This window comes from Mus caroli, unplaced genomic scaffold, assembly GCF_978045245.1.
Source record: "Mus caroli unplaced genomic scaffold, Mus_caroli_1 scaffold_1, whole genome shotgun sequence".
Lineage (NCBI taxonomy): Eukaryota > Metazoa > Chordata > Mammalia > Rodentia > Muridae > Mus > Mus caroli.
In genome coordinates, this window is record NW_028227256.1 from 95,882,388 (window position 1) to 95,910,382 (window position 27,995).

At 38.0% G+C, this 27,995-nt stretch overlaps 1 protein-coding gene across 1 annotated transcript; it reads left to right on the top strand.

Annotated features, from left to right (window-relative positions):
- The first annotated feature begins 507 nt into the window (after positions 1-507).
- LOC147006090 (uncharacterized) lies at positions 508-27,937 on the top strand. The gene is made up of 5 exons (XM_085844237.1): positions 508-562; positions 17,129-17,164; positions 17,812-17,848; positions 24,839-25,144; positions 27,802-27,937. The coding sequence occupies exons 1-5, from the start codon at positions 508-510 to the stop codon at positions 27,908-27,910; spliced, it is 543 nt and encodes a 180-aa protein (XP_085700363.1). The 3' UTR covers positions 27,911-27,937.
- The last annotated feature ends 58 nt before the right edge of the window (positions 27,938-27,995 follow it).

Sequence of the window (27,995 nt, forward strand, 5' to 3'; positions counted from 1 at the left end):
GTTTGCATTATTTTATGTGTTGACAAATGGATGGAACTAGAAAATACTGTCCTGAGAGAGGCAACCCAGACACAAAAGAACATACATTGTACTCAATGATAAATTGATATTAGCCCAAAAGGTCAAAATACCCATGATACAACCCACAAACCTTATGAAGCTTAAAAAGATGGAATACAAAAGTGTTGATGCTTCAATCCAACATAAAATAGGGAACAAAATAATCACAGGAAATAGAGGGTTGTAGGGACCTGCAAGGGAGAGAGGAGGGGAGGGGAAAGGAAAAAGTGTTGGAAGTGACAGGAGAGAAGTACAGAGGGTCAGAAAATCGAATAGAAACATGTAGCAATGGGGGATGGAGGCCTGGGATAGCCACTAGAAAGTCTAAGACTCCAAGGAAGTCAAAGACTCCTAGGACTCAATGGCAATGACTTTAGCTGGAATACCCAGCAGAGGGGAGATAGAACCTGTAGAGACCACTAGATATGCACAGCTCCCATTTGAGGGATGGGGCCACCCATGCAGCTCAAAAATTTTAACGCAGAAATGTTTGTGTCCAAAGGTAAGTCAGACAAAAAATGGATCAGAGACTGAAGGAAAGGCCATATAGAGATCATACCACTTACGGATCCATCCCATTGGAAGACACCAAATCCCCACACTATTGTTGATACCAAGAAACATTTTCTGACAGACTAATATGGCTGTTCTCTGTTCCGGTTCTACCAGCATCTGACCAATACAGATGCAGCCACTTACAGCCAACCATTGGAATGAGCCAGGGGGCCCATTGGAAAAGCTAGGAAGAAGAAAAAAACTAGCACTGAAGAAACTGAAAGAGATTGCATTCACACAGGAAGATCAATATCAATTAACTGGACCACCTAGAGCTGTCATGGCCTAAGCCATAAGCCAAAGAGTATATATGGTGGGATCCATGACTCCAGCTATATATGAAGCAGAGGATGGCCTTATCTGGCATCAATGACATGGAGGGAGGGGAGGCTTGGTCCTGTGGACGCTTGATGCCCCTAGGTAGAGGGATGCTGAGGACTGATGCAGGAGTGGGTGAGTAGGTAAAGGAGCACTCTCATAGAGGCAAAGGGGAATGGGTAGAGGAGGGATGGGATGAGGGTTTTGTGGAGGGGTAATCAGGAATGGGGATATCATTTGAAATGTAAATGAATAAAATAATTAATTTAAAAGAAAGAAGAAAAGAAAAAAGAAAAATAGCTAAAGTATAAGTGTCAGTTCACTGACTGATGGACAGAGAAAATGTGCTATCTAGACAAAATAAGATATTATCCAGCTACAATGAAATAATACCTTATTGTAAATTACTACAGCACAGATACAATTGGAGATGATTACATTAGTGGAAGAAAGCAGTTTTTTTTTTCTTTCTCTGCCTTCCCTAGTGTCTTAAAGATCACAAGTATTACAGATGTGTAATACCATGTTCAAATTTCTAGGTTCTGGGGACTCAAACTCAGGTCCTCTCTGCACACCAAGTAATCACTTTATTTATCTACTAAGCTATCTTTAAGATCCAAGCCTTCTAATTTTGAATCATTGTTCCCTCACCAACCTTCAGAGTCAGAAGACAAAAATAAAGTTTTTCCCACATAAATTATAAGATTTGTGTAGGGGTGAGTGGTGTAGGTTTGTTGAGTATTTCAAGATACAGGTTAAGTAGATATTTACATTTTGATTTTTCTTTTTTCATATTCCTCCTCCTTCTCCTCCTCCTCCTCCTTCTCTACCTCTTCCTCCTCCTATTATAAAGCACAAAATGTCCCTACAGGTCTTAGGAGTTAGAACATTTGAACCCCCTCAAGGAAGTACTGTCTGTAGAGGTTGTGGACACTTTAGATCTTCTAACATTTAGAACGTGGAGACTTGCTGGAGGAAATGGGATACAAGGAACAAATTTGGAGGATCCATTTTTGAGCCATTCTTGATGTTCATGCTGTCTATATCCTGATGACAGATGCAATGTGATTAGCAAGGATCCTGTTCCTGCCATTATGCATTTCCTTCCTCTTGCTGCATATTCTGTGCTCAATGGTATCTATAACTGTGGTGATATAGATAGATAGATAGATAGATAGATAGATAGATAGATAGATAGATAGATAGAGATAGATAGATAGATAGATAGATGATAGATAGATAGATATAGATATAGATATATGAAGTTAAAACAAAAATTGTGGGAATATATGTGTGTGTGTGTGTATTTGTGTGTGTGTGTGTGTGATTTAATGTACACATATATAAAAGCCCATATATGACTACACAATATACATATATACAAACACACTCATTGTAACTGAGAGAAAATATACAAAATCTGTCTTTGTTATGCTGGCTTAATTCACTTAATAGGATTATCAACAGTTCTTTCCAGTTTATAGTGAACATGTAACTACATTCTTCTTTCTGGTTTAACAAAAGTTCCTCTGTATATATAAACCATATATTCTTTATTTAGATTGATAGATTTAGATTGGTCCCATAATTGAGCTACTATGACTACTGCTTTAATAAACACTAACATAAAAACATCTCTATCAGGTTTACTTGGAGTCCATTGGATAAATACCTAGGAGTGATATATCTGGATCATAATTCTTACAGTTATTTGAACACTGTATTAACCTGATTTAGCACTGCATTGACTTGGTCTTTGCATCTCCAGCATTAGTAATGCAGCATGCTAACACCTGGCCTCCTAATGGTGTTTGCTTTTCTCCATAGTGTCCTATGCTAACAAATCTTGTATATGCGCTTGTATCTTTAAACTCCATGAAGGAAATTATTTGAGTACTGGCATACCAGGGTTAAAAACCAAACCAAAGAATGATATCTCCTTACCACATACCCACATGCTAAGTTTGAAAGCAAAATAACATCAAAATTGTACATTTTCATATGATTTGTTCCTTTGTTTCCGTTGGGTCTTATTTTGTTTCTGAATTTTTTCTATAAAAATTCAACAAAGACATTATTTATTGAATCTACTCAAGAGGCTGGAAGATAGCTAATTAAGGATGCTTGTCATGCAAACAAAAGGATCTATATTCATATCCTAGCATCTACAAAAACAGCATGTGTTTTTAGGGAAGTGAAGACAAGAGGACTCCTGTGTCTTCTTGGCTAATCTCTCTATTCTTAGCAATAAACTAGGTTCATTGAGATATTCTGCCTCAAAAAAAAAAAAAAAAAAAGATGGAATAGGACTGAAAAATAAAATAAATGCTTTTGTCTTGTAAACCCACAAGGCCAAACACATAAGTGCATGTAGACACACACACACACACACACACACACACACTTTTATACCAACACACACAAGTCAAATGTTTGAAAATCCAAAAGAAAAAATTCTTCATAATTCAAACTGTGATTAAATTAATATTATAATTTATAAAGAGAAATATTAACCATTTATATCCTTGGTTTTTGTTTTAAAAATATTCTTAATTTACATGATTGTATATGTATCTAATTTGTTTCTTTATCAGAAAGATAGCTCTTGTATAAATAACAGAAACCACAAATCAAAATTTATTTAACCCTAAATATTTAAAATTATACTTTTTTCATTTTTAAAGTATATTAATTCTATAGTATGCCAAATAAACTATTAAAAGCTGCATCCCAATTTACTATTTCTGCATAAAGGTTGAAGTCAGTAAATGAAATAAATTTCTTCCTCTCTAAATAGCAAATGAGGCAATTAAATAAGGTCAACAAGAAATCATGTAAATTATAAAATTGAATATGTATCTTGATAAGATTTATATAATCCTTAGCATAATTTAGTCAATCTGTAATGTATTTATGTTATTGCTTTCTATTTCTTATATTTCATCACTATTTTCCTTAATTGCTTCATGATTTTTAAAGGTAAAAATTGATTCTATGTTAGGAAAAACATTATTTCTATTAAAATTGCTGAGGCATTCTCTACCTTATGGCAGTGGCTAGACAAGATGAAAAAAATCTATCTGAAAAAAAAGAGTTTATTCTATATTTACTATTCACAGTGTGACCATGTTTTAGAGCAACAAATCTTTATTATTAAAAAGATAATAGATACACAGATGCTAGATAGATTATGAATAAATATTGGTGAGGCTTTATGGATAACCTCACTGTTAGACAACAGATAGATTGTAGACCAAGGGAAGTGGCATGTTCATAAGTCATAAGCATGTAACACACACAATTATATATATATGTATATGTATGTGTATATATATATATAATTAGTATATACTGTACAGGTAGTATGGTTAGTATTTACAGACATTTTCATATATATTGTTTATACCTTTTAAATCTAACTACTTTTGACAATAAAGAAAAATGGCAGCACAAATAAAAATCTTTGAGACGGGATTTTCAACTTACAATCCACCCTATACAGCCATTAACTAGACTACAAAAGATGGATTTATATTTGTAAGAGTATCAAAGCCATATGTAAAATAATTTTCTTACAGCTGACAAAGTGTCTATATATATATGATTTTGACATGAGTACATTTTGAGGATCTGAGATGTAATGTGAGGGAGGTGTAGAAATAGGGCTATTGCAATGTGATAATCAGTGTCCAGATTTACACTACTGATCTGTCCTATGGGGCAAGGACATAGTCCGTAGTTTATATCATAGAATTCCCAGGGAACTCCACAGTCAGTCCCACACACCCAGAAGAAACTCCACTTCCAGGCACTCTAACATGCCAAGGACCATAGGATCACAGGATCACAGGAACCTGGGAGCTTGGTCATACCAGTATCTTAGGGTCCCAAGGCAGCTTGACTCCAAAGAGCTTTGACACACCCAGTATATAAGGATTACAGAATCTCAGAACCACGAGATCACAGAGAAAGCTGAACTCTGAGGATTTCTGACACAATCAGTATCACAGGAAGAATAAGCTCCAGTCAGATAGAGAGATAGAAGGTAACACTAGAGATAATCAGATGGCAAGATGCAAGCATAAGTACATAAGCAACAGAAATACAAGGTTACTTGGCATCATCAGAAACCAATTCCCCCACCATAACAAGTCCTGGATATACCATCACACTGGAAAAGCAAGATTCGGATCTAAAATCACTTCTCAAAATATTGATAGAGGACGTAATATTTCACTGAAACAAATAGAAGAGAACACAGGTATATATGCAGAAGCCCTTAAAAAGGAAACGCAAAAATCCCTTAAAGAATTACAGGAAAACACAATCAAACAGGTGAAGGAAATGAACAATACCATCCAGGATCTAAAAATGGAAGTAGAAACAATAAAGAAATCACAAAGAGTGACAAGCCTCGAGTTAGAAAACCTAGGAAAGAGATGAGAAGTCATAGATGCAAGTATCAACAACAGAATACAAGAATTGAAGAGAATCTTAGGTGTAGAAAATGCCATAGAAAACATTGACACAAAAGTCAAAGAAAATGCAACAATCAAAAAGCACCTAACCCAAAACATCCAGGAAATCCAGGACACAATGAGGAGACAAAACCTAAGAATAATAGGTATATGAGAGCAAAGATTCCCAACTTAAAGGGCCAGTAAATATCTTCAACAAAATTATAGAAGAAAACTTACTTAACCTAAAGAAAGAGATGCCCATGAACATAAAAGAAGCCTACAGAACTCCAAAAAGACAGGACCAGAAAAGAAATTCCTCCAGTCACATAATAATCAAAATACCAAATGCACTAAACACAGAATATTAAAAGAAGTAAGGCAAAAGGTCAACTAACATATAAAGGCAGACATACCAGAGTTACACAAGACTTCTAACCAGAGACTGTGAAAGCTAGAGGATCCTGGGCAGATGTTATACAGACCCTAAGTGAACACAAATGCCAACCCAAGCTACTATATTCAGCAAAACTCTCAATTAACATAGATGGAGAAACCAAGATATTGCATGTCAAAACCAAATTTATACAATATCTTTCCTTAAATCCAATCATACAAAGGATAATAGATGGAAAACACCAACACAAGGAGGGAAAGTACACCCTCAAAAAAGCAAGAAAGTAATCTGTCAACAAACCCAAAGGAAGATAGCCACACGAACATAATCCCATCCCTAACAACCAAAATTACAGGAAGTAACAATCACTTTTCCTTAATATCTCTTAACAGCAATGGATTCAATTCCCCCAAAACAGTTACAGACTAACAGACTCGGTATGTAAACAGGTCCCAGCATTTTGCTGCATATAGGAAACACATCTCAGTGACAAAGACAGACACTACCTCGGAGTAAAAGGCTGGAAACCAATTTTCCAATCAAATGGTCCCAAGAAAGAAGTTGGAGTACTCACTCTAATATAGAATAAAATCAACTTTTAGCCAAGATTTATCAAAATAGGTAAGGAAGGACACTTCATACTGGTCAAAGGAAAAATTTACCAAGATGAACTCTCTATTCTGAACATCTTTGTTCCAAATGCAAGGACATCCACACTCATAAAAGAGACTTTACTAAAGCTCAAAGCACACATCACACCCCACACAATAATAGTGGGAGACTTCTAAGTGCCTCCAAAGAAACTAAAGAGAGAACCTCCCTCCATATAAGACAGTGCTTTTTAGTGATGTCACAATAATTACTTGATTATAATCATGCATTTATTCTGTGTTTGCGCTTTCAGTACTATTTGTGATATTCATATAATTATTTTATTAAAAATAAATGCTTGTTTTGATGGAAAAAAAGAATGTGCACATGCTGAAGAGTGAGCTAAGTCAGTATGAAGAAAAGATGTGCATATGCCTCTAACTCCAGCTCTCGAGAAAGAAGGAAAGACAATCCTATTCCTGAAGCTTGTTGGCCAGTTTCAGGCTCAACAAGTCCCAAAAATATAATTTTTTTCTTTTAATGTGTTAAAAAATAAAGGTGGAGAGTGATCAAAAAAAGAATCCCGAAAACACAGCCATCTAACAAATACTTACATAATACACACACACACACACACACACACACACACACACACACGAAAGATTCCAAGCCATATTTATTTTTTAATTGTTTTATTTATTTGCATTTCAAATGTCATTCTTCCAGTTCCCCCCTTCAAGAGTTCGTTACCCAATTCTCCCTAACCTTTGGCTCTGAAAGAGTACCTCCACTTCACCCTCACACTCTCCACAACCTCACTCTGCTTATCCTCTTATCCCCCTCCTCTGGGGCATCAAGTCAGTACAGGATTAAGTGCGTCCTCTGCTACTGAGGCCAGACAAGGCAGTCGTCTGTACATATGTCTCTGGAGCCATGGACCAGCCCATGTATGCTCGTTGGTTAGTGGCTTATTCTCTGGGAACTACTAGGGTTAGTTGAATCTCTTGTTCTCCTTATAAAATTGCCATCTTCTTAAGCTCCTTAGATCCTTCCCCTATCTCTTCCATATTGTTCCCCAACCTCAGTCCAATGATTGGCTGTAAGCCTCTGCATCTGTCTCACTTAGCTACTGGTAAAGCTTCTTGGAGAACAGCCATGCTAGGCATCTGTCTGCAAGCATGGCATGGTATCAGTAATACTGTCAGGGTTTGGTGCTTGGCCAAGTGGTGGATCCCCAGTTAGGCCGGTCATTGGATAACCTTTCCTTTAATCTCTGCTCCATTTTTGTCCTTGTATTTCTCTTAAACAGGAATAATTATGGATCAAAAATTTAGAAGGTAGTTTGCTGAACTCATCCTGCCACTTGAGGTCCTGTCTATCTTGTAGATGTCTATCTTCAGGATCCATCTCTCCACTGTTGGGCCTTTTGGCTAATGTCATCCCCATTGAGTCCTGGAGCCTCTCACACCCCAGGTTTCTGAAACTTAAAGAGTTTCCCCCACTCCCTACTCTCCCCTGCTGCATGTTTCTATTCATTCTCCTCACACTCTGAACATCTCTCCTGTCTCCACCCCCCACCCCATACCTTATTCTGCCCCTATTTTCCCTCCAGTACCCTTCTCTCACCCTGATCCCTTCCTCTCTTTGCCTCTCAGGATTTATTTGTTTTACCTGTATTTGGCTATTTCATGCCTTCTACTCTATAAACATTTACAGCCCTATTTTTTTTTTTTAATTTTAAAGCTTTAATTAAATAAAATGTGTGTGCGCACATAAACACATGGGCACACATGCTCATGTGTGCTGGAGTGGAGTGATATCTCAGTTATTAAGAGCATCCACGGGAGGGGAGGCCCTTGGTCCTCTGAAGGCTCAATACCCCATTGTAGTAGAATGCTAGGGCATTGAGGTGGGAGTGGGTTGGAGGGAGCACCCTCATAGAAGCAGGGGGAGGGAGAATGGGATAGGGTCATTTAAAAAATAAAGAATACCTTCTGGTCTTAATTTCAGAGGACCTGGGTTTGATACCCCAATACACACAGTGGTTCATAATAAGATATATTTACATTCCCAGGTATTGTGATGCCTTCTTTTGAGTCAGGTGGGCATTGAACATGCATGCTGTGAACTGATATGTACAGGTAAAACATCTATCTATTTTAAAAATTACATATTTTAAAAATGTATATTTTTGAAGGTCCACATATACCACAGAGGTCAGATAACAAATCTGAAAGTATCATTTTTTTTCATTCATTAATGGAAGTAGAAATTAGTAATGTAGCTCAGATTCACAGTTTCTAGCACAGTTTCTAGCATGAACCTCTACCCACTATGCCATCTGTCATGACCTTGAACATATTTTCATAATGTCCTATCATTCTGAATATATTTTACATTAAAACAAAATAAAACTGCTAAACATATGTAAGTTAAATACTTTAGTTCAAATAATTCATAAATCAAGAGAAGCATAAAATAATAGTTGGACAAATACATCTAACTAAATGAGAACAGAAATACACTATATTGGTTATGTTATGAATATGAATGAATGCTGGGAAGAAAGTTTGCAGTGAAAAATGCTTGTCCTTAGAAGTTAATAGTTACTAATGTGGGGAATAATTTAAAATCATTAATCAAATATTCTACAACTGGAAGCTAGAGTAAAAACATGAACACAGTGTCATAAAAATGAAGGAGATAATACAAATAAACTTATAAAATAATAAAATTTAACTCTTGGGAAAAAAGTGCAAGTCAATAAAATACTAAATGCTAGCTTTGCCAAAGATCAATAAAATTGATAAAGCTCTAGCTAGATTGGAAATAAATAATACCAAAACAAAAGGGGATATAAATCATTAGGTTCAAAATTCAACAACAGAAAGTACTAGAGTTTCAGCATATTTGAAAGGAGAAATGTGCATTGTGTATTTATGGATGTTCATAAATCTGGTACTTTAAAATATATACCAGTTGACATAAAAGGATAAAATAAGCTCAAATATGATTAGACAATTAGAATTATTTTTTGACAATTTCAGAACTGAATTCAGATTTGGGTGCTGAACCATAATTGGGTCTCATAATTAGTAACACAGAGAACTCTATTAAGAGAAAAAATGTATTTTCTAATGATTTTTATTAAGAAAAAATAAAATGACTGTAAAAAGAGATGATTGGGCTTTTAACTGGGAATATAGGAGGAGAGAGAGGGTAATATGATGCGGTCTGAGAGAAATCCCTCTGTTCCCCAAAGGAGCTTCATTATCAGAGAAAGTTAGGCTGAACAATATAATGTGGGTCAGGAAAATAAAGAGCATTCAATTCCAAAAGAAATTGGGAGAGTATAATTCTTAAAAGTCTTTTGAGTGAATGAACAAGTTTTTTTTTGCTTGATGTAGCCATCTTTTCAGAAGTCAAATTAAGACTAAAGTTGTAATACAAGGCCATCTTGAGTTTACATTAGGGTACCCATACCTAACATTAAAACAAGAGCCTGTACTTAGAAGTTAATAATAACTTTATACACAATAGTGAATATTTTAAAAAATCTAGATATCCTTCAGGGTATCAATAAATTATACAACTACACAATGTGATATTAATTCTTAATAACGATTAATGAAATATTGAGACACACATTGTCAATGTAGTTGAATCTCTGGATAATGTGCTGAATTTTTTAAATTTCTGCCTAAAGTCAAATTTTATAGAAGGGATAATAATTGTGTTCAAATTTAAAACCAATATCTCCTTCTTACAGTGTAAAAGTTATGCTAAGAAATGAAGAGTAAATATTGGGGTAGAAGAGTGTGTCCATTATTGAAAATGAGATAAAAACCCCACTACCATATTGCCTCACTGAATAATTATAACAAATATTTAACTATGATAGACATTATCTTTTAAGCAATAGATTAAACACTAATATCACTTTCATTTTATGAGTAAGAATAAAATAGTAGAAGATTCAATCTGCAATTTAAATTGTTTAAATATTTAAATTATTGGTCAAAAGAGATATGGCCTTGTTTAGGCAGGTGTGTCTGTGTTGGAAGAAGTGCATCACTAGCAGTTGGTCCTTGAGGTCTCTAAAGTTCAAGCTCATATTCAGTGGCTTTCTGTCTCATGCCTGTGGAACCAGTCATAGAACTCTCAGTTCTTTCTCCAGCACTGTGTAGGCTTACATGCCACCATGTTTCCTGCTGTGATGTTAATTAACTACTAAACCTATGAACTTTCATTAAATTTCACTTAAATTTTCTTCGTTATAAGAGTGGCTATAGTCATAAGGAACTAACACAGTCTGATTCGAAATGTCACTTTTATGAAGTAGGAAAGACTCAAATGTTCATGTGATGAAATAGCTCATATCTCAAGGTATAGCTTGACTCAACTATATATGTCATAATCAAATGATGATGCACTTTGGTGTTAATGTTTCTCACCCTTTTGACAAATTTTATTGTATCATCTTTATTTAAAAAGTTGCAGACCTTAAAAATCATAATCATAAGCTCTATCTTTCTCTGAACTATCCGGGTGCAACCTCTCCTGATGTAATATGAACCTAATTGGGTCACAATGACTTGAATACCTATACTTTATTTTCAGTTTCTTCAATGTTTTTACCCACTGTCTTGAATTCTCTGCCATTAAAATTCTATCCAGGGAGAAGACAGAAAGTAAGACATTGGGTAGCAGATGGTGCACAGAAAGACCTAGTGACAATTGGGAAGCCCAAACATGAGAAGGCAGAAGTGGGCACTTGTTTCTCTGACCCCAGAGAAGACCTTGTGTCCTTTCAGGGTCCAAAAACATTAAAGGGGTGGCAACTATGATTGCTTATTGTATATTGTAGACCATTTGCTTCTTAAATCTTGGTTGTGTAGAGGCTATACTAGCTACTACATTAAACAAAAGCTTACAAAAATCAATATGTAGTAGAGAAAGTGCTGGAATGAATGGTTAGAGCAGTAGCATTATCACAGCTTTTATAACTCAATAAAGGCTTATAATTTATAGTATGTGAATTGTCTATAAGAAATAGTGAGAAGTTTTAAAAATAGATAGCAATACTACATGTTGATTTACATGGTAATTATTTTACCAAACCAATTGTTTAATGTTATGTCACCACTGAGTTTTCTTGGGTGTTAATCATTAGTACAATTGCTCAGATTGGAATGTTGAGCTAAAGAAATAATTGCTTCTCACCATCAATCATTATCACATAAGAATGAGCAACACTCAGAATTTTCCATGTATTGAACTAAGGCCAGAGAGAATCATGCTAAGCATACAAAAGCTTTGAGTATGGTAGAGAGAGGAGGAACATGCTGGCAAGAAAGACAATCCTGGGCTCATGGACCCTTGAGCTCATGTAGGAAGCTGTGACTGAAGCCTGGATGTCCTGCCATATCCCACCTAGAGACAAGATTGGTGGAGGACATAGTTCTAGTTAATGAAGAACTTTAGATCTGAGATTTAAGAAGAACATTGAGGAGAGTTTATTTTTAAATAGAAACATTATCAAATAATTTTGTAACCACACAGGTAGATAATCAGACTAGTAGCATGACCAGGTCTTTGAGGAAAATCCCAACACAGAAAGTTGAGAAGGACAATTTTTGTTATAGGCCTCAGAGCTAGAGGATAAAATACAATCATATTATATTTTATAATCATACTACACACACACACACACACACACACACACACACACACACACACACACACACACACATATATATCATTATTGGACTGACAGTGATTCCCTAGCAGAATGCAGGAAAGGCAGGGTCAATATATAGTCAGTCACCAGTAGCTCTCAATGGCAACCTTATTTGAAAAAGTTGAGAAATCCTGCTATATAGGGAATCGGTTAGGAAGTTGCAAAGTCACTAACAAGCTCTAAATAGGGGCCAACTCAAATGCTATGGAGAGATGGAGAACTGTTGTGGTATCACATTCTGAACAACAGTACAGTCTGGATTCTTAAATTATGTTCCAACTTTGGAAAATGGTGTAGAGACTTAGAGAAAATAATTCCTAACTTTTAAAAGATGACATTATGTCTGGGGAATTCTGTGGAGTGATAGTTGAAAGATTCCAAAGTTTGGAAATGTTGATTTCTGTGCTTGGAGAAGATTCTCTCTCTCTCTCTCTCTCTCTCTCTCTCTCTCTCTCTCTCTCTCTCTCTCTCTCTCTCTCTCTCTCTCTCTCTCACACACACACACATTCTCTGAAGGCTTTCCAACCATTCAGAATGGAAACTACAATCCAAGGTGGATGACCACACCCATGAAAATCGAGGAAATAAAAATAAATTACTTCATCCCGGCAAAATCAAAAGAATCTTTCTCTCTCTCTCTCTCTCTCTCTCTCTCTCTCTCTCTCTCTCTCTCTCTCTCTCTCTCTCTCTCTCTCTCTCTCTCTCTCTCTCTCTCTTTCTCTCTCTCCATCACCCATGAAAAACAGTGATTAACAATCATTGCTCATTGATATCTTTTAGTATGAATGGACTCAATTCCCAAATAAAAAGAAGCAGGCTTAGAAAATGGATGTGAAAACATGTCCATACTTCTGCTGCATAGAAGAAACACAACTTCTCCATCAAACATAGATATTACTTAAGAGCTAATGTCTGCAAACCGATTTTCCCAGTAAATGGGCATAAGTAAGAGATAAGCTGGAGTAGCCATTGTAGTGTCTAAAATATACTTCAAACCAATATAAATTAAAAGAGACCAGGAATGATAGTTCATTTAATCCACTTTTATATGGATATTATTTAGTTTTCTAGAGATTAAAAGTAGTGGTGATTTTTGCTATTTTTGTTTTTTAATTTGGATTACAATTACTGATTGTCTTATGGTCTAATGGCTATTTTTACTACTTTACACTTAATGATCAATGAGTATCATATATTTTTCCATCTTCTGGTGTTTTCTTCAATTTTTCTTCTCTGTCTTGAAGTTTTTTTTTTTCCTTTTGTTTGTTTGGTTTTTTTTTTTTTTTTGTCTTTTTATCATACAAGTCTTATATTTCTTAGTTAAAGGAACCCAATAATATTTTACATTATCTGTGGCCATTTGGAAGGGTGTGTTTCCATGTTTTCCTTCACAGATCAATTGTCATTTGTATATAGAAGGGCTATTGTTTTTTCTCTTTCGTTTCAATATTGACTCAATACAGTAATTAAGGTACTAGATGAAACAAGAAAATGACTAAAGATCAAAGGGATACACACTGGGAAGAAAAAAGAAGTCAAAGTATCATTATTTAGAGCTGTTATAATGGTATACATGAATGACACCAAAAATCCCTTCAGTAAATTTTCACAGCAGATAGACACCTTTAGGGAAGTGTTGGATAAAAGATTAACTATGCAGAAGGAGGAGGAGGAGGAGAAGGAGGAGGAGGAGGAGGAGGAGGAGGAGGAGGAGGAGGAGGAGGAGGAGAAGGAGAAGGAGAAGGAGAAGGAGAAGGAGAAGGAGAAGGAGAAGGAGAAGGAGAAGGAGAAGAAGAAGAAGAAGAAGAAGAAGAAGAAGAAGAAGAAGAAGAAGAAGAAGAAGAAGAAGAAGAAGAAGAAGAAGAAGAAGAAGAAGAAGAAGAAAGAAGAAGAAGAAAACAGTACAACTTCTACTTTGTTTGTAAAAACAAAGCAAAACCAAAAAACAAACAGAAAGAAAAGAACCCTCAAGACCTGAAGAATGAAATTGAAGAAGATATCAGAAGATAGAAAAAGCTATGATACTCATGGATCAGTAGGATTAACATAGTAAAAATAGTCCTTCTACCAAAAGACAATCAGTGGATTCAATATAATTGAAATTAAAAAAAAAAAAAAAACCACCATTACTTACAACTCTCTTGAAAACTAAATAATATCTATATAATGGTGGACTAAAATGATGAGAGTTTGACTAACAAATGACAGATTGCTCTATATTCTGTATTTTTAATTTAAAAAATCTAGGCTTCAAAGAATGTTCTATCAGGAACAATGGATGAGAAAAACTAAATGTGCAATCCTAAACAATCAAATTGGATGGATGCTACATATCTACTAAGCTCATCAGTGAATTTTACTTCAAAATAGGGCATATCCAGAGTCTTTTGTTATTACTATAATATGCCTTCACTCCTTGGCTGCCTTTTAATCAAAGGAAAGACACATAAGACTAACCCACCTTTTACACTGAGGTTTGAATAAATGGGTTTTTACTTATTATTATGTCAGTTGTGACAGGGATACAGGCAAAGCTTCTGTCCATGTTCTGCCATGTAGGTGAGCTACAAGAATAGGATATTGTATTAGCCATTAAGACATCTATCTAGCATCCCATTTTGTATAGTTTTCGTTTCCATAGAACGCTACTTCTATGCTAACTAAACACACTGACCAGAATAAGTTTGTAAACTATTCACGATACTGACATAACTTATTGTATCATATGATGTCTATGAAACAAATTATATGATTTGTCCTCTGTTTAAGAACTATGAGCCAATAAGAAAGTCTGGTTTTTGTGGCAGTGACTATGTCATTAAGTAAGATATCATTAAGTCTTTATTTCAAACATGTAGCTGGCATTAGATAATTTTGGTTATGTATGGATATCTTATGCTTACCAATTTCCGTAATCATCATGGTGCTCAGCTTTTTTTGTGGTTATTGTTATTTGTATGTTTTATTTTGTGTTTTTTGTTTGTTGTGTTTGTAAAAATGTTTCTTTATTCATATGTCAAAGTATTACTTACCTTGTTTTCCTTAGATGGGATAAGGTTCTGCCAGCAGGTAACTGAGGGGGATTATGGAGGAAAAGTTCAACTACTCAGATAGACAACTCCCATTTCTTGAGGGAGGAATATTCCCAAATTTAGAATGAATAGAAAATATTATCAATTCTGCTATTAATAGGTCTTTGAACTTAAATTTACTTTCTGCTGTTTTTTGTTTGCTTGTTTGCTTTGTTTGTTTTTGATTTCTGGTATTCAAATCAGCATAAATCAATTATAAGACTTGGAAAGTAATAGGTACACATTTAGCTACCTTCCCCAAATCAACTTTAATACAGAGGTCAAAAAAATCTCAAAACATGTTTCTTTGGCTCAGGTCATAACTTCAAAAAAGATGTGAGATCAGAAATTATAGGTGACTTTTGAAGTCTGAAGTAGATGGCAGCTCTTGCACTAGCTCAATATGAGAGGATAAGGTTGCATGTAAATAACTTAGGTGATCCAGATAAATGTTTTCTGGGTAATAGGAGCCCTTCAAAACTAAAAGGATGCAGGGTTTTGATAGAAACCATACAATCATCTCCACAATAAAGGATATTTACCAGAATGGATACCATTTCCTCAAACAGTGAGTCCAAATAACCTTTCTTTTGTTAAGTTGCTTGTTTTTAGGCATTTTGTCATGGTATCAAATGAGATAGCTAATAAAGCATGGTCAAAACAAGTAAAAGATTTGAGCATCTATACTATTTCATTGATTTTCTGTATGTGATTATTATTATTATTGACTTATGTCAGGGAACTCTGTTTTAGCATCTGCTCTTAACTGTTACCTCTTTTTATATTTACTGAGTGATAGTATGATGGTATGATAGCAATTACTTTATGATAATGACTCAATAAAAGTTCGGTCATCTTCTTTTTACATGCAAATTGCTTTGAATTCACTCACATATGATATTGTGAAGTGTGGATTGCAGCATTTTTGAGATGTCCCTCAAAAGAAGAATGGATACAGAAAATGTGGTACATTTACACAATGGAGTATTAATCAGCTATTAAAAACAATGAATTTAGGAAATTCTTAGGCAAATGGATGGACCTGGAGGGCATCATTCTGAGTGAGGTAACCCAATCACAAAAGAACTCACATGATATGTACTCACTGATAAGTGGATATTAGCCCAGAAACTTAGAATACCCAAGATACAAGATACAATTTGCAAAACACATGAAACTCAAGAAGAACGACGATGAAAGTGTGGGCACTTTGCTCCTTCTTAGAATTGGGAACAAAACACCCATGGAAGGAGTTACAGAGACAAAGATTGGAGCTGAGACAAAAGGATGGACCATCTAGAGACTGCCATACCCGGGGATCCATCCCATAATCAGCCCCCTAACGGATAATTTTTAAAAATCCAGTAAGCAGGGCTATATGTGTCATCACAGGACTTAAAGGTGTGAGGAAGGAAGATGTGTCATCATGCATTTAAAGCCATGCTTAGCTATATTGAGATTGAGGTGATCCTAGGTTATGTAGTGAGTTTGACATAAGCTGACAACTCTAAAAGAAGATACAAGAAAGGGAAGGGAAGGGTAGAAAAAGGAAGTGGAGGGAAGAAAAGGAAAGAAACCTTCACTCTAGCCTCTAGTGATTCAGAATAAACCAAGGGTATCTTAGAGATGTGGTTATTTTTAAGTCTATTTTTCTTCATTCCATTACTTAGACAAAACTATTTTCAAATGGAATGAAAGATTTAAAAATCAGTTTTGAAATATGTATTCCATTTTGACTCAAATACAACTCATGAGGTAAGAGCATTAAAACTGAGCCTGTTGTATCACTTGTACAATGTGAAATAAAGTGTGTTGCAGGAGGAGTTTCTATAAAGATATGAGGTTATGAATATAGAGGGTTTGCTGTAGAAATTAGGAAAAAGTGAAATGAAAAGTAAAAAGTAAAATTCATTGTTTTAGTTGTTCTCTTTCTTTTTAGGTTTTCAGCATAATTCATCAGCAGACAAGAGTGTGGGTAAAATATTGGCTTCAATGAGAAACAGATGGAGACTTTTGAGTCTGTTATTATTGGAGACACAATAATAAAGCGTTAAAATTTAAAAGTAAAGGATGTGGAGCTTGTATCTTTTCTTTTGCTGTTCTAAAACTTGCAAAAATTACAAAGGGTGAATGATTTTCGCATTGTGATTAAAATCAGTTCTTTTGTTCTAGGCAGATACTGGCTTGGCTCAAGTCATCTATCTACTTCTGTTCAATATATATTTGCTAAGAATCTGACGATTACATAAAGGAACTGGAGAACTCTGAACACACAAGTGTGAGACACTGAGGTCAGTGCCTTAAGGTTAAAATAGAACTATTTAGTGGATGCTGCAATGAAAGGAGCTGGGGTAAGAATATGTGACTGTTCTGTGACAGTTCTTATCCTTGCATGAGAATTCATGCCTATTTAATAAAAATACAAGGGGAACATCTAAAACACTAATTATGGCTGTGTCAATTCTTCCAGAAATATTTCATTTTTTGCTAAGAAGAAACTAATTTTTTCTCCCATGTACTCAGTTCAAAGCTTGGCATTTGGGACTTGAATAAAGTCTGTTTGCATATATCATAGTAAAGACAAAATGTTAAACCAGGATCTGTTATGAATGTTTTCTACAGGTGTTGGCATGTTTATTATTCAAAACAATGCTGTAAAGTAAGTCGTTGTGTTATATCCACAATAATTTAGGTAGCTAAGGTAGAAAAATGTTTATATTTTGTCCAAATACTCTTTGTAAGTAGTGGTCAGAACTCTCAATTAGCATAGATAGAAAAAACATATTTCAAGAAAAATCCAAATTTAAACATCTATCCACAAGTCCTTCAGTACAGAAAATACTAAAAGGAAAACTCCAACCCTAGGAGGATAACTATATCCAAAAGAGCATATGAAATAAGTAATTCCATCACATCAAAAACAAGTGAAGTACACACACACACACACACATATATATATATATATATATATATATATATATATATATATATATATATATATATCACCCTTAGCATCAAAACAGGAGGAACTAACCATTACTATTCATTAATATCTCTCAATTTCAATGGACTCAATTGCCCAATAAAAGATATAGGCTGGGGCTGGTGAGATGGCTCAGTAGGTAAGAGCACCCGACTGCTCTTCCAAAGGTCCGAAGTTCAGATCCCAGCAACCACATGGTGGCTCACAACCACCCGTAATGAGATCTGATGCCCTCTTCTGGTGCATCTGAAGATAGCTACAGTGTACTTACATATAATAAATAAATAAATAAATCTTAAAAAAAAAAAAAAAAAAGATATAGGCTAAGAAAATAGATGCCCAAGCAGGATTCATCATTCTGCTGCATATATGAAACCTATCTCAATAATAAAGATAAATAGATATTACTCTTTGTAAAGCTACAAAAAATGTTTTCTGAGTCAGGCATGGTAGCACACACCTTTAATCGCAGCACTCAGGAGGCAGAGGTAGGCAGATTTCTGAGTTTGAGGCCATCCTGGCCTACAAAGTGAGTTCCAGGGCAGCCAGGGCTTTACACAGAAACCCTGTCTCAAAAAACAAAACAAACAAACAAATGAAAAACAAACAAAAAAAAGAAGAAAGAAAGAAAGAAAGAAAGAAAGAAAGAAAGAAAGAAAGAAAGAGAGAGAAAGAAAGAAAGAAAAAAGAAAAGTAAAGTAAAAAGAAAAAAAGTAAATGATTCAAATACACAAAGTGGACTAGCCATTCTAATATCCAAGAAAATATACTTTCAACAAAATTTAATCAACAAAGTTAGGAAAGGACACTTGATACTCAACAAAGAAGAAAAAAAAAACTCCCTATATTTTTTATAGCTCAATTCTGAACATCTATGCCACAATTGCACCCACATTTGAAAAGAAATAATGATAATGTTAAAGCTTAGATCACATATAGAACCCCATACATTTATAGTGCAACACTTCAACTCTCACCAATTGACAGGTTATTAATGAAAAACTAAACATAGAAATAATGAAACTAACAGACATCTATAGAAGAACTAAAGAAAGAAATTAAAGCCTTTCTTGAATTCAATGAAAATTAAATCACAACATACCCAAATTTATGGGACAGAATGAAAGTAATGATAAGATCAAGATTCAAAGTAGAAAGTACATCCATAAAGAAATTAGAAAGTTTCCATACCAGCAATTAAAATGATTCAAAAGTACACATGAATCAGGGCTGACACCCATCAGTTATGAAGACAATGGTGCAAAGAAACAATGAAAACAAGAGCTGGTTATTTGAGAAAATAAGCAAGATAAACAAATGTAAATCTATATGGAGAGAAACATAAAGCACTTCCACCAAAATTAGGGGCAAGACAAGGCTGCTAATTCTCTCCCTGTCTATGAAATATAGTACCTGAGGTTCTAGCCAGAGCAATTAGACAACTGATGGAGAGCAAATGGATGCAAATTAGAAAGGAAGAAAGCAATGTATGACTCTTCAGATGATGTGATAGTATACAGATTATTATGAGAACTGAATGGAAATCTGCAAATGATTGGTGTGGGGAGGGATGGGATGTCAGGGACTTTCCAGAGCCCCTTTTTAGGGGAGGTGCACAGTTATCAATGGGGGTGACATTCACTGTGACTTACAGCATTGTGGGCATGGAACCTAAAGAGTCCACCTCCTGTAGCTAAGCAGGAACCACACAGTTGATAGATAGTGACACCCATCCACTACAAATATTCTACCTAAAATATATCCTGTCTACCAGAAATTCAGAAACAGGGGATGGAGCACAGACTGTGGGAATAGCCAAATGAAAAGTAGCCCCAACTAGAGAACTATCATGTGGGCAAGCACCAATCTCTGCAGCTGTTAGTGTGATATATGTTCTTCGAGTTGGGTAGTCTTATTTGCCTGGTCTCAGTGGAAGAGGATACATCTAGCCATTCAGAGACTTGATGTTCCAGGTTCATGAGGATACACCACCGAGGTCAGGGGGTGGGGGGGAATCTACCATCTCAGAATATAAGATCTAAGAGGAGGATTGTAGAATATGTTACTGGAAATGGGCAGCAGTCATGGGGATGCAAAGAAAATTTAAAAAAAAAAAGAAAGAAAGAAAAGAGAAGAGAAGAGAAGAGAAGAGAAGAGAAGAGAAGAGAAGAGAAGAAAATGTAACAGTTTGTGAACATTCAAATGGAATTTGCACACCTTAATTTGCATTTTTTAATATATACATTGTCTCTTGCCTTAATTAATTATTGTATTTAACTCTCATGATCAATGTCAGACACTTCAATTTCTGTCATCTTTCAAGTTCCATATTTAAATATTTGTAGATAATTTAGTCTCCAAATATTATTTTCAATATCATGTGATGCCAGACTGATTGAAAACACAAGCTTTGACTTTTTAACTACAAAATTTATTGATTCATGGGTTTCTCCTCACCACTATTTTTTTTTCATTTTCTTCTGTGCAAAATCCAGTCACATAGTCAGAAACAGATGCAAAAGATTGCCTTCTTGGGAACACTGTTCCTTATTCCTGTCATAATTTCAAGTTTCACTATCATAATTTTCCAGTCCTCTGTCTTTATATCTCTCTCAGGACATATAGACAATTCACTTCAACTTATCTTTTATAAACTTAAGAAATGCTCTTGCTGAACATTCTAATGTGCTTCACAACAGATCTTCTTGAGTCTAGATCCTGTTGTTCTTTTTAAGACTACTCCAAATCTCAGCAACTGGTTCTGGTTATAGCCTAAAAATACCAAGAACTCATGTAGAATAGTCTCATGCATGTGTAGAACAAGTACAGGTTAACAAAATCTAATCAAGAGTTATCTTAAATGTGCTTTGAAAAAAATGAAAATTCAGTTCTTTCACATAGCATTTGAAGTATCAAAAATGTTATTGGCTTAGTGTGTGTAGGCATAAGCATGAAGAAATTGAGTTTGGTTTCCCAGAATACATGTGAAACATATCTACACAAAAGTGCACCCATCTTCATTTCCAGAGCTTCTATGGCAGGATGTTACAAAATTGAAGGAGATATTAAAATATATCGCATACTATATCAATGGACTCAATTCCCCAGTAAAAAGACATAGACTTACAGACTGGCTAAACAAACAGGACCCAACATTTTGCTGCTTACAGGAAACCCATCTCAGGGAAAAAGACAGACACTACCTCAGAGTAAAAGGCTGGAAAACAATTTTCCAAGCAAATGGTCTGAAGAAACAAGCTGGAGTAGCCATTCTAATATCGAATAAAATCAACTTCCAACCCAAGGTTATCAAAAAAGACAAGGAGGGACACTTCATACTCATCAAAGGTAAAATCCTCCAAGAGGAACTCTCAATTCTGAATATCTATGCTCCAAATGCAAGGGCAGCTACATTCATTAAAGACACTTTAGTAAATCTCAAAGCACACATTGCAGCTCACACAATAATAGTGGGAGACTTCAACACACCACTTTCATCAATGGACAGATTGTGGAAACAGAAACTAAACAGAGACACAGTGAAACTAACAGAAGTTATGAAACAAATGGATTTAACAGATATGTACAGAACATTTTATCCTAAAACAAAAGGGTATACCTTCTTCTCAGCACCTCATGGTACCTTCTCCAAAACTGACCGTATAATTGTTCAAAAAACAGGCCTCAACAGATACAAACATATTGAAATTGTCCCATGCATTCTATCAGATCACCATGGACTAAGGCTGATCTTCAATAACAACATAAATAATAGACAACATTCATGTGGAAACTGAACAACACTTTTCTCAATGGTACCTTGGTCAAGAAAGGAATAAAGAGAGAAATGAAAGACTTTTTAGAGCTTAATCAAAATGAAGCCACAACATACCCAAACTTATGGGACACAATGAAAGCATTTCTAAGAGGAAAACTCATAGCTCTGAGTGCCTCCAAAAAGAAACTAGAGAGAACACACACTAGCAGCTTGACAACACACCTAAAAGCTCTAGAACAAAAGGAAGCAAATTCACCCAAGAGGAGTAGACTCCAGGAAGTAATCAAACTGAGGGGTGAAATCAACCAAGTGGAAACAAGAACTATTCAAAGAATCAACCAAAGGAGGAGCTGGTTCTTTGAGAAAATCAACAAGATAGATAAACCCTTAACCAGACTCACTAGATGGCACAGGGATAGCATCCTAATTAACAAAATCAGAAATGAAAAGGGAAACATAACAACAGATCTTGAAGAAATACAAAACACCATCAGATCCTTCTACAAAAGGCTATACTCAACAAAACTGAAAAACCAAAAATGGACAAGTTTCTAGACAGATACCAGGTACCAAAGTTGAATCAAGATCAGGTTAATGATCTAAACAGTCCTATATCTCATGGCTTTTTAGAATTAACAATTAAACAACAAGAAGAAGAACAATAAAAATAATTTTGTGTTAAATTATGTTCGGGTCATCACAGGTATATATAGCTTAATGAACAGATGGCAGAAGTGAACTTGGTGTAATGAAAGAGTTAATTACTGGACACCTGAACTCTCCATGAACTCTTCAGCTCAGAGTTCTCTTACCCCTCCCATCCAGAGATAGTTCCCGGAGCACTCCTGAACTTTTTACCCCAAGGTACCCCCTCCCAATTGGAAACTGCTCCAAGAACATTTTTTAGATAAAGGGGTCTCCTGGAAAAAACCTAGTCCTACCCCTCCCAACTGAAGACTATGCCAAGAACATTTTTGAGATAGGGGCCTCCTGGTACTATCCCAGAATGTTCCAATAGATCGAGTACATTGCCAAAATATAGGACACGACCCCTTGGTTATGTAAAGCCCCTTGGCAGAACACCTTGGTGACGTAAAACTTGTACTTTTTACCTGGCTATTTCCTATAAAAGCTTGTGAAAAGTTTGGGCTAATTGCCGAATCTCCTCTGCGAGTTTCGACCCCAGATATCTGGTATATGTGCTTGCTGTCTGCTTTCTTGTCATTGCTATATTAAATCTTATTAAATCTTACTCTCTATACATCTTAAGTTCGGTCTCAGTGTCTTCTTGGGTGCGCGGCTGACCCGAGGCTTGAGTAAGTGCCTCCCTTTGGGAGTTTTTGAGTCTTTCATTTGGTGCATTGGCCGGGAATCAGCGCGTCCACCCAGAAGTCCTGGACCCACTCAGAAGTAAGATTTACTGTTCTGCTTTGGTCTAGTGTCTGTGTTCTGTTTACTGTGGGCCTGGGAGAGGCCATCTGAATCTGTATCTGGTGCGATCGCTGTTTTGGGTTTGCGTGACGCTCTGTGCTCAGTACGAGCACCAGAGACCGTGCTCCGGGACTGTGGGCCTGGGAGAGGCCATCTGACTGGAGACCAAGCATGTCTCAATAGAGAGCACGGGGTGAGTAGAGACAGACGTGTCTGGTGCTCACCGTCCGATCGCCCTGGGGGACGCCCCAGGAAGACAAGGGGAGGGTCAAGGACGCTTGGCGGACCCCTCTGAAGGCCGAGAGACCATCACTTAGGTGGAAGGTCTAAGCTGGCCGGCCTTGGAAAGGCCATCTGAATCTGTGAGTTGCCTGTGGGCGACGGGAAGTCGCCGCTGTTTTTGGTTTCTTTTGTCTAAGTCTTGTGTCTGCTTTTGTCGTGTCTGCTATTATTCTAGAAATGGGACAATCTGCTGGGTGTGTAGGTGTGGAACTGCTGCATTTGTGTATTCTGAGATTGTGGGTTTATTCTGACAGTGGCTGTGAGAGGACGACTGTCTATGGCCTCACGGTCCGCACCCCAAAAGAGATGTTCCAAGAGAGACCCTGGAAGGAGTGCCCAGGGTACAGAACAGTCAAAAAGACCTGGCTGTTGCCTGGCAGAGTGAAGGAGAGAGAGAGTGTTCCCTCTGCCAGAGCAGGAGTCAATGTAGAATCCGACCCCGTCAGAAAAAAAGTGTTTGGCTGGTTGTGTAAGTCCAGGCGTGGACGAGTGTGCTTGTTTGTGGCCACATGAAAGACTGTGTGTGTGTGTGTTAACCCTTTGTTGACTGTAGACTTGGACTGACGTCAGGACAGAATTTGTCAGCAAAGGTTTTAAAAAAGGAAAAAAAGAGAAAAAAGAACCATCAGGCCGGTCTTGCCCACCGCGCTCTCGGCGAGGCAGTGCCAGCGGCTCGCAGCGAGCAGGCTGCGCCGGCCAGCCTGGCTGCGGGGCCATCGTGGGGCGAGATCGGCTGCCACCGGCCGACAGGGGCAGCGCACGGTCCGCACTCGGCTGGGGAGCCCCAGGCTGTTCAAAAGAGAACCTAGATGCAGAGCCGGCTTTGGCGGCGCAGTTATGCTGGTAGTGAGTGCAGCGGCCTGCCGGCCCCCGCCTGCCAGCCCCGGAATAGCCGTGAAGCCTGCCACAGCTGGGGAGGGGCCAACTGTGGCCGCCGTCCCTCCTTTGGCTTCCCCCTGGAGTCTGCCCGCACTCCCTTGTGTCTGCGCGCCCGCCGCGGGGCGCACAGAGAAGTTCCCCCGCCCTGCTGCGCGGGTGCCTTGCGTTTCCAAAGCTCGGGAGGCCGCCGTTGCCTCCGGCCAAGAGAGCTCCGTGGATGCCTGGGGCTCAAGCCATGCCGGAAAACAAGTAGTTAAATTGATCCTCATTTGGCTCCTCCCGGGGTCTGCGCACAGGTGCCCGCCCACACTCCCTCCCTTGTGTCCGACGCCCACGCCGCCGCCGCTGCTGCCCCCACCGCAGCCGCTGCCGCCCCGACCGGCGGCGGGGCCGTTTCGCAGGAGGAGGCTGCTGTCTGCGCTCCGCCAGGCCCGCCGCCGCCTCCGGGCCATGCGGGAGGACAGTACAGAGAGTAACAAGTGGTTAAGTTCCCCCTGCCTGCCAGTGTTTGATTGCCACTCCCACATTTCCGCCGAGGCGCGGCGGAGACGACTCGGCGCTTGGCTCTTCCCTGTCCATTCGCCGTTACTGAGAAAATCCTGGTTAGTTTCTTTCCCTCCGCTGACTAGTATGCTCGAGTTCAGCGGGTTGCTGCGTCTGACCTGAGGACGCCACAAGGTTCCCTGGTTGCTTCTCATTTCCCTGTCCCCTGTATCCTGTCTCTTGTTAACTGTTAACAGAAAAAATTGTGTTCATTTTGAAATATCAGTGGTCTGATGTGAAAACTGCACTCCCTTCTCTGCCCCATGTGTTTTCTCTTCTCAGGCACTGCCCTGAGCTGTGTGAGTTTGTTCTAAGCTCCGGTGAGGGAGACATACAAGGTAAGGAGCACCTGACTGCCAGGCTCTGTTGAGGGTCTCATGTCTGTGGGACTAGCAAATGTCCCATTAATCTGACCTAGGTTATGAAAGGTTACAAAAGTTAAGAGAAAGATAGAGGTCTGCAAAGAAGAATTGAGAGCAAAGCTTCAGCAGACTCAAAAGAAATAGGTTAACAGTAAAAAGAGGTAAACTATGAAAAAAGTTAAGTGACAGAATATAGATGTAATAATTAGATCCATTGCAGTTAAGAAACAGGAGCAAAGAGAGATAAATGACAAAGACTAGAACCTAGCAAAGTGACACTTGCTAATAATACTAGCACTTAGAGATGATCTGTAAGAAATAGGGAGCCAGAAAATTTTCAAAAAAGATAAGAGAAATGAAATGCTGGTCACAAGAGTCAGGAAGACTAGAAAACTTAGTACCTGGCAACAAAAGCAAGCCTTTGGCTAAAGATCAAAGTGTTTACTGTCCTAACAAAAAGAAGAGGAGCCCCCCCCCCCTCCTCAAGACAAAACCCTTCACCTGTTCGTGGCTAAAAATAAAGAAATAACAGAAGGGGTGCTAACACAGAAGCTGAGTCCTTAAAAGAGACCGGTGGTCTACCTGTTAAAAGCAGCTAAAAGGAGACTGTGTTTTCATATTCCTCCACTAACCAATGCAAAGCAAGCTTAAAAGGTTTCTGGACACTACAGGTCCTTGCAAACTGTGGATCCCAGGTTCTGCTGCATTAAAAAGATAAACAGCCCCTCGTATAAGAAATAAAGAACAACCTTGGATGGCCTTAGATGCTATTGAGACTGCCCTAATGTTGTCCCCAACTTTGGGACTCCTAAATGTGACTGAGAACAAAGGTATTGCCAAAGAGGTTCTTACTCAGAAATTGGGACCCTAAAAGACCAGTGGCACTTGAAAAATTAGACCTGGTGACTGAGGGATGGCCTGCTTGTCTGCATATAGTGGCTTCTGGTCAGAGACACATGATTCAATTGTTTCCCTGGCTGATGGACACATTATTAGAGCTTTTTTGACAGAACAAGTGACTTTTGCTTCCCCTGCTAACCTGCTGAGTCTTCACCTACTCATCGAAGGAACTTTGGTTCAGAAGGCTGAACTCCTGGCGCTAACCCAAGCCCTGCGGTTGGCTGAAGGCAGAGACATCACAGACAAAGAAAAAATTCTGGCCCTCCTAGAAGCTCCTGAATGAACTGGGTGAGTTGGGATATCGGGTATCGGCTAAGAAAGCTCAGCTATGTCGTACCGAGGTGCCGACGACGGAAAGCGGTGGCTCACCGAAGCCAAGGAAAAGGCTGTGATGCTGATCCCAACCCCCACCACCCCGCGCCACGTGAGTTTCTGGGAACGGTGGGCTTTTGCAGATTCTGGACTAAAGAAAAAGTCCCATTCACCTGGACTGAGGAACACCAAAAAGCCTTTGACAGCATAAAGGCAGCCTTGCTTGCAGCCCCCGCTCTGGCTTTGCCAGATCTGACTAAGCCTTTTACCCTACACGGATGGCAGTAGCCTCATGGTTAAAGGTAAGCGGAAGGCGGGGACAGCAGTGCAGCAGTGGACAAAAAGCAGGTGATACAAGCTTTATAAATGACACTGACAGCGGGTATGCTTTTGCCACTGTATGGAACAATATGCAGACAAAGAAAGCTGTTGACATCTGCAGAAAAAGACGCTCTCAATATGGATAAATGATACTGCTCACATAGTCATCAAGAAGACTATTAAAGAAAATTTTTTTCCAAGGTTCAGAGTGCCAAAAGCAATGGTTGCCCAGGTAAGTCAGGGTGTGGCCAAGCATTTAGAGGTCAAATAAAAATTACATTGTGTGTATAGACCTCAGAGCTCAGGATAGATAAAAATTAGTTTAAAACTCTAAGACAGACCTTGACAAAATTAATCGTGGAGACTGGCATGGACTTGGTGTTCCTTCCCTATGTCCTATCTCTTGATTCAGTTTTACTCTGTTTAAGATCCTTTATGAAACTCCTATGCCCATCATAGTCTCAAATGATGTGTTTAAACCTATGTTGTTAATAATGCTCTGTATGCTAAGTTAAAAGGGCTTGCAGGTGGTACAGAAAAAAAGTCTGGTCACAACTGGTTACAGTGAACGAGCTGGATACCCCAAGGACATCTCACCAGTTCCAGCCAGAGATCTGATCTACATGCACCTGCGTCATGCCCAGACCCTAACTAAATTAGTTATTGAGACTGGCGGTAAAGACTGGGTGACCCTCCTTCCCTTTGTGCTTCTCAGAGTCCGAAACACACCTGGACGTTTTACTTCTTTGACTGAGTCTAGCAGGATATTGGATCCCTGTGTTGACTCTTTCTCACCCTCTGCTCTGTTTACCCATTTAAAGGCCTTGGAGGTTGTCAGAACACAGATCTGGGACCAGATCAAAGAAGCTCATGCACCTGGGACTACAGCAGTTCGGTCCTTGTCAGATGACATCGCACCGGCACTCTTGAGCCTCGGTGGAAAGGACCATATCTGATACTGTTAACAACTCCACGCCTCCCACGTCAAGAAGGCTCCTAGCCAGGGTAGAGGCAA